General features: G+C 38.9%; 1 protein-coding gene across 1 annotated transcript; it reads right to left on the bottom strand.

The window, feature by feature from the left end:
- Positions 1 to 225: 225 nt before the first annotated feature.
- On the bottom strand, positions 226 to 3,653 carry LOC104425617 (putative disease resistance protein RGA4). Its single transcript, XM_010038352.3, has 2 exons — positions 1,016 to 3,653; positions 226 to 570 (listed from the first exon to the last, which is right to left on the bottom strand). Exon 1 carries the CDS (start codon positions 3,614 to 3,616, stop codon positions 1,016 to 1,018), a length of 2,601 nt encoding a protein of 866 aa, XP_010036654.3. The 5' UTR covers positions 3,617 to 3,653; the 3' UTR covers positions 226 to 570.
- Positions 3,654 to 8,373: the final 4,720 nt, after the last annotated feature.

The raw sequence follows: 8,373 nt of genomic DNA, 5'->3' as shown, positions 1-8,373 counted from the left end.
AAGGGTCTACTTGTACCAATTGTCAAAATATTGGGCCCCCATACAATTTCATATAAATTTGCAAATTGAATTGTAAGACCATTTAATCGCTTGATCATGCAAGTATCATTACACGTAACAGTTCGAATAGACGTGTGCGTGTCACTAGGTGCTAGATTACGAATAACACAGATGCCTTTGAATCCATATTCCAAAGATCATTCAGACAAAGTTAATTTTGCATTGGATAAAAAGTTGTCTAATGTCAAAGAGCAATGCATAGTTTCCAAAAGCCAGAACGCATAAAGACATTCCTCAAGAGGGCAGACTAATAATATGTAGCTTTGTCTTCATCTCTAAAGAAATTACAAGCGTTGAAACGCGCTCAAACAATAGCAGAATGAGTCTCGGTCTACTTAAAGAAGAAGCAGCGTTCGTCTTCAACCTGAACACAAGATAAATCAATGCAGAAAATGTTGACATACTTGGCCTGCGGGCTTGGGAAGGTTCAGCAGACGTATGAACTTCCGGAAATAGAGTTATAGAGAGAAGTCTCTCTCCATGTGCTTTTAAGCAGACAATCCACATAACCTGCAATCAAACCCAAAAAGAAAAAATTCAATTGTGAATGTGAACCAACAGAGCTACCAAAATGTGAGAAGGCCACTGCATATGATCTAGTTATGTCTACTCGTCCAACATCTGCTAGCTCTAACAAGAGCACAACAAATGGACCAATAGACTTAGTTTACGAATATACATCCAGTTATTGTCAAAATTCACAACGCAAACGGACTGTCAACTTTGTTATATTATTGTCACGATAAAGAGACAACAGCATCCCAAGTAGACATTCAATTCAAAACTAAATTGTGATATCTATTGCATTCATCCTGAATCGTCAGTGATTCAACTCCGCTAGAATTAGACTTGCAGATGGAACATCCAGTAAACAAGCAATGGATATTGAAAAAGACCGACACTTAACTAAGTGAGAAGAAGAAGAGAGGATAGAGAGGATATGAGCCGCGCATACCTAATGATCATTCGATTGGACCACTTTCCAGTCGACCTCGATGAAGGGCACATGAGAAACCTCAGGCCAAAGCTCCCCATCTTCCGCCTGACATTTTTTACTCAGTTCAGGGCAGCCTTCAATGCACAGCTCTTGGAGTGCAGTGAGCAAATCCACTCCTTGCATCGATGATAATTGAGGAGACCCAAAGACATGAAGCGTTTTGAGTTGTGTAAGATCTTGCAGCCACTCCGGTAGAGCCATCAAGTTTTCGCAGTCAATAATGTACAACTCCTCTAAGGTGTCAGCAGAGGCCAGAAGCCACTGCGGCAAGTGCACCAATAGTGGTGAAGCGGAGACTGTGAAGAAACGTAGCTTCAGGAAGAGGTCTGATTCGTTATAATTGAGTTGAGTCAACATGAGCTTGTCACAACCTCTGATGTTCAGTGACTCCAGTGCGGTCAGTTCACTCAGCGGCGGAGACACTAGACGTGGACAATTGTTTATTTCCAAAGATAGTAGGTTGTTCAAGCATATTGTGCCACCAAACAACACTTCTAGATTTCCACAATTATGGATCACCAAGTACCTCAAGGACTTCATGCGATGAATTCCACTCTCGAGGAGACTTCTCTGCTTCGTAGTCAACCACAGACATCGAAGGTTGATCATCCTATCCATGTCTCGAGGCAATTCCTCTAGTCCTGAGCACCCGATAACAGATAAAAACAGCAAACTATGCAGCTCACACATAGCATCCGGCAGTTTCTTCATGCGGAAGTTACCCCAAAGGCTAAGCACTGCGAGATGCTTTAACTTGCCTATGGAACTTGGTAGCTCTTCAAAGCTAGAAAAGGACAAGTGCAAAAACCTCAAGTACTCGCACTTAGACATGCTGTCAAGATCTCTTGTATTGCACATGTCCTGGGACACACAATCAATCATTCGCACTCTGTTCGACTTTAACCTGCTCAAGAATGGTGGGGATTCGTTCTCTTTCAACTGCCCCGACGAAACAGTTTGCAGTAACGAAACATGTCGAGTTCTCTCTGGAATTGTCTGGGAACAATGACTAAGCATGGAGCAGTCGATTTGTTCCGTTGACACTGATAATGCTAGATCGTAAAGTAAATCGTGCATGTTAAAATCGAGAGATGAACCACTCTGCCAGGCTACTTGGAAGAAGGATCTGGACCACAACTCTTTCAAGTACTTGTCACAGGCGTCTTCAGGAGCTCTGTTTTCATTTGATGGAGGAACGAGCCCACATGCAATCCAGAAATAAGCCATATATAAATTGCTTATGATGGTGCCCCTACGAAAAACTGAACACAGGGCAAAACATCGTTTTAAGTGGGATGGCAAATAGATGAAACACAGTTTTAGGATGCATAAAATGTCCTCCTCTGTCTTTATGGATCTACACATATCGTCGGCTCTCACCAGCTCCCAAAATTGTTCATCGTTCTTTGAGTACAGTAGGCCGCTCAACATCTTCAAAGCCAAAGGGACTCCCCTGCATTTTCCTACAATCTCATCCCCGATCTGGAGGAGATGCGGGCTCATTTCCCATTCGTTTTGGTCAAATGCCCATGTCTTGAACAAGGACATAGAGTCTTCATGTGAAAGGCCCTGCAAGTTGTACACCAGTAGAGAATTTGTGACGATACGTACATTCTTATCTCGCGTGGTCATAATAACCTTGGTTCCATTGGCAGCTTCGGCCAACTGAGACCTCAAATAATCCCAATCAGCCCAATTCATTTTCCGCACATCATCTAGGACCAGTAAGAGCCTGCAGCGACTTATAACGCCCCTCAGAAGAGTCTGCAACTGGGGAAAGTCCAAGTTGTTCAAACTTTGGCCAAGTTTACTCTGGATGATCCTTTCCATGATCAGCCTCACATTAAAATCACCAGGCATGCTCACCCAAGTTGTCAAAGCAAAGTGTTCTCGCACTCTAACATCTTCGGATACCAATCTAGCAAGTGCAGTCTTGCCCAAACCTCCTATTCCAACAATGGGAATCACGGAAAGATTTGCGCCATCTCTAGGCGGATCTTGCGGCATCAACAGCTCAATTATCTTATCTTTATCAGCATCCCTCCCAATGATGGGATCGAAGCCCCCCACCAAGTTGGGTTTCATCTCTCTCACTCTCGCTCCTCCTACACTGCCATCACAGGCTCGCTTGCTGAGACCGAAGCCCTCAATCTCACCAACCATCTGTTTCAATCTTCCTTCTATCTTACAAATCTTTTTGCCCATTTTCACATAGAATGTGAAGGGATTGGAACAAGAAAAGAAGTGGCGTACCTTGCCATGTTTTCGTTGTTGACCATTCAGTTTCTTCCTCAAGGCTTCACAACGGACATCATCAAGCAAGTCCTCGACATCATACAAGACATCTTTAAGCTGCTCTAACCACGCTCTGAGCTTGTAGTTATTCCCCTGTTTCTCTTCAGCATCCAAGAGCACCCCCTTAATGGAAGCCAGAGCGTATTGAAGCTTCCTCAGCTTGGCTTCAGTGCCATCATCAACCAAGGCATCTTCTTGAAGGGCAAGAGAGCCCAGCTTCTGCAGGACCCTCTCGGTGATGCCGTAGAGCACTGAACTCGCCATGTCTTTTCTTCTTTCCGGTTTGTGTTTGGAGAGGTCGTGCTGGTCAAGAGTTATTGGGTCGCTTTTATAAACTTATTCCTAGCTCTTTAACGCTGTTAGTTTTCTTTCTTGACGCCGTGGCCTCTGGAGTCTCACGTCATGATGCTCGCGTCATACAAGAGCTCCACCATTTAAGGCTTAACCTTTTCACAAAAACTGGATGGAATCCTACATTTCTTGATTGAAGAGCACATGTGAGACGCACCATATCAAAAGCAGACAAGTATTAAGCTTCTTTTATGCAAGAAGTAGGGCCATCTCAGATGCGAATCCACCCAAGAGCTAAATAGTAAATGATTAAAACACTGACATCTGAGGTTGTCTTTTGACGCGAATTGAATGAAATGTCTTTTGAAGATAACAATAATGAGCATACATTGTATACCATTAACTTAAATAAGTCCCAGGAAATGTACTCCGAAAATGTAAGAAGATGATATCTGTATGGAACTAAAATATGTAAGTTAATGTTTTCTGTGTGAGTGCTAGTATGAACACCTAGAGTGAGCTGAATTTGTGCGAAGACAATATTTCGCAAGTAATAGTGGAAATATTTTGCTTCTAAAACTGAGTATACAAAATAATAGACTTTGAGCGAGTTCGGATTTTAGCAATTAAATAGAATTGCGAACAAAATAAAAAAGTTCATGGAAGAGAATAATAACATATAATTTATAGTGGTTCGGCTTAGATCAAGCCTACGTCCGCTCTCCACGCTGACAACTTACTGGCTGGATTCCACTAAAAGTCAAAGGAGATTTTATAGTCTTGCCATCTCGACTTCACAGTAAAGAGTCTCTATTGCTCTTTGACGAAATCAAACTATAAGTCTCTCTCTTTTGAGTACAACTTTGAGCTCAGAATATTGAATGACAAGAAAATGGTAAGCTTTAGACTTTGCAATTTCTCTTTCACGCACTTTTTCAAACAACTAGAGAGTTCACCTTAAATACTCCTTCATGACTTCTCGGCCGTTGGCATTGTCCAAATGAAATCTTTCAATCTACCCGTTGGGTAAAATCAATTAAGGAGATCTCAAGCCGTTGAAGATTGTGATGAAAGCCCGTTAATTCTGTTTGCCCATACAATCAGGATCTTGGTTTCCATAAGTAGATTCTTTCTATATTTACTTGCAATCCGAAAAGATTTGATATATCTAGATTGATTCCAATAAAGATAATTAATCATATAGGTGATATATCCATTCAAAATGCCATATATAACATGTACAAACCGAACTCTTAAAGTAAGAAAAATAATCTTGCGTCTGGATAAGTTTTCTTTCTTCACTTGCGTTCAATCTGAAATTTGTCAGAGTAGGCAGATTTTGATATTAAAGTGGCAGTCTTCAGATTTTGACACTAAAGTCTAATCGTCTTTAGACTTTGACACTAAAGTCTGGAAATCTTCATAACAGACTTTGGATAAGTTTTGTCAGTTTCAAAACATTAAAGAGTTTTCATCAACATTCTAGAGTTGTATTGTTGCCTAAACTCCAAAGCTAAGGAGGCCGTGAATTAAAAAAGCCACTATCGGCCACCGACACTTCCTTGAAGCTGTCCTTGGCCATAATAAAGTGGGTCATATGCCATCCAAGTCATCCAGAAATAATTTGATACGTGAAGATAACAGATTCCAACATAAGAGATTCCCATTCCACATCTTTATTTTTTATTTATCGATGAAGTCAAGGACTCTGATCTAGTGATCTTCTTGTTGTGATTCAAGACTGGGTGCACAAGTTGATCTTTGTTCTAGCTTTATTTGCCAAATTCGTTGCCCTCATGGGAAGAGAAAGGAGGTCTTCATTTGATGACAAGTACTGATTGTGTTCTTCGGGTTAGAGCACCCTAATGAGGGGTCTATATAAGACCCCAACAAGTCAATCTTCGATAGACCAATTAAAATGACCCTTAAACCTATATATAACATATTTAAATTATAAATAGGTCATATAAATGGGTCACTTACCTCTTGAAAAGATTACTTAAGTGGACTTAAAAATTGAAAGCCTAAAATAAATGGGTTAGACTTAGAACCCATTTTCAACCTAAGGCTCACACTTTCTCTTTTCTCTATAGCCTTATAAAAATGTTTTTATAAAAATCAAAATTATAGTTATTTTTTTATATTTCCTTTTTTTTCTTTTGTCCTTTTTCTTTTTTCTTTCATTTTTTTTCTTTCTTCTTCCATCTTCCTCAACTAGTGGTCGGCACGACAATAGCTAGCAACCAGCCAAACAAGGCTCGATCTCACCAACCACGATGACTAGTGAGACTCAAGCCCGCCAACATCTAGCAGGCTTAAGCACGCCGATCTAGCAAGGTGGAGGCCTTGCCGATGTCTAGTGAGGCTCAAGCCTCGTTGATTTAGTGAGACTCAAGCTCGTCGTGGCTAGTTACCAACCGTCATTGTGGCCAATAGCTGGTTGAAGAAGAAGAAAAAAAAAAAATAAAATAAATAATTAAAAATCATATTTTAAAAAACTAATTAAAAATTCAATTTGAAAAAATAAAAATAATTAATTTTTTTATTTTAAAAAAATAAAAATAAAAATAATTAATTTTTTTATTTTAAAAAATAAAAATAAAAATTATTAAAAGGAGTCACATTAGAAAAATTTATTCATATTTTTCATACAAAACAAAGGAAAATATTTTCTAATTATTTTCATATTTTAGTCCAAAACCAAAAAGTATTATAATTTTTTTGAAAAAAAATACTTCTTGAAAAATATTTTCCAAGAAAAAAACAAAGCCTAATTTTAAAAAATTATAAAAATTGTATACTAGATTTGTATTGCAAGAAAGTGTTTTAGTAAATCTGTTTAAAAAAAAAAATCATAAGAAAAAGCTTTCTTAGGTTTAGTTCAATGGGTTAGGTACTAATTGGGTTGGGTTGGTCGGATATGAATCAAGAATTTTACACTGTGACAAATGAGTCATAAATGGATTAAATGGACCGATTTAGGTTAGACCATTTATGACCCAACCCACCCCTTTGCCAGGTCTAGTCTCCATCAATTCGGGATGAGCAGGTGCAGGGTGTTTGATCCAAGACTCCCTAGGCCTGCTGGATTTCCGGCTTCACCGGGAACATTGGAATAACAAGCAATGCGATGGCTGAATTTTGAACCTTATGTGACGGCTTTCACTGGCACGAAAACTAAACATACATGTCCAAACCAGTTATAGAGTTAGATGCTAGCACTGCTGTAATCGCCTTCGTCAGCGATTGTCCATTCCCAAAGCCCCTAATTGAACTTGTTGTGATGGAAAGCTGCGGCTTAATGGTGGAGCTCGAATGGCTTTTCATCAAGCATGAACCAAGTTGGGTTTGCCTTTGCTCGGTTGGGAAGCATTCGCCGGAAGACTTCCTGTTTTTTCGCTGAGCGTTACCCCTTCTATTTCCTCTATTTAGGTTGGTTGCATCACGTTCTGTGGCTACTAATGGTTCAAGTAATTTTAATACCATTATTCCCTTTCTGCCCTTGAGAATCTATTGGGGTGACATATATATACTCAGTTAATCCGAAGGCATGAATGTAGTTAACCAACTATCTAGAAGAGAACTAACATGGTGATCCACTACCATGACCCCTCCCACTAAATATAAGTTTCTTAGGGAAAATGACACGAATGTTTGTTGAACTTTGGCCCAATGTCTAATGTCATTCCTAAACTTTTAATTTGTTCGATGTGATCTTTGAATTATTGGTGAATGTCTAATGTAATCGTTCTGTTTGCTTAAATGGCGCATTAGATGTTTTTTTATGACATAAATTATTACATAATGAGTTGAATTTTGAAAAATGACCAGGCTACATGTCCATTTTTTTTATTCATCTACTTTAGAAAAGGGAAAAAAATTAGGTGTTGATGTGGATTATTATATCCCCATCTTAGATGAATATCTTACTTGGACAACGGGTTGGAGATAATATATTATCATATTCTGTTGACTTGAGTTAATGAAAGGACACTATGAACATTTTCATATAATATATGGACCAAATTAAACATTTACTATTAGTTCATGAATCACATTGAATAAAGTAAAAATCTAGGTATGATGTTGGATATTGAATCAAGACTCAAGGACCGTTTGTATGAGATGAATATCTTACTTGGGCAATGCTTGGAGGTCATATTATCATATTCCATTGACTTGAATTAACGAAAGGACACTATGAACATTTTTATATAATATATGGACTAGATTAAACATTTACTTCATGGATCATATTAAACAAATTAAAATTTTGGCTATGACATTACATATTGAATCAAGACTCAAGGACCATTTGTATTATTTTCCCAAATTTCTTAAAACAAGATTTGAACTCAGAACTAGGGATTAATATACAATAAGCCCAAACCTTTCTTGCCTAGTTGGGTTCTTGAAAGCTAAATGGGCTTTGCATGATCAAACGGTGAACTCTAATGAGCCCGCGAGCCGAAGGTGGCCCAAAACTCTCTCCTCGGAAAGCCACCCTCGAAGGTCACGCAAATTATTAAGGTTCTTATGTAAAGGAGTCGGAGTGCCTTCGGACTCTATTCTCGATCCATGTAGCAAAGCCCCGGCGACAAAAATTCATCTTATTCGACTTGAGAAAGTTACCCTAACAAGGTATATAGTCTCATTTGGATCCCTATATGATTTATTTCTTACATTTCAGCTCCTCAATTACAATGTCTGGTCTCTATCGTCAACAGCAA

The sequence above is a fragment of the Eucalyptus grandis genome, chromosome 11 (genome assembly GCF_016545825.1).
Source record: "Eucalyptus grandis isolate ANBG69807.140 chromosome 11, ASM1654582v1, whole genome shotgun sequence".
NCBI classification, from domain to species: Eukaryota; Viridiplantae; Streptophyta; class Magnoliopsida; order Myrtales; family Myrtaceae; genus Eucalyptus; species Eucalyptus grandis.
This window is presented reverse-complemented; position numbering and strand designations above follow the sequence as displayed.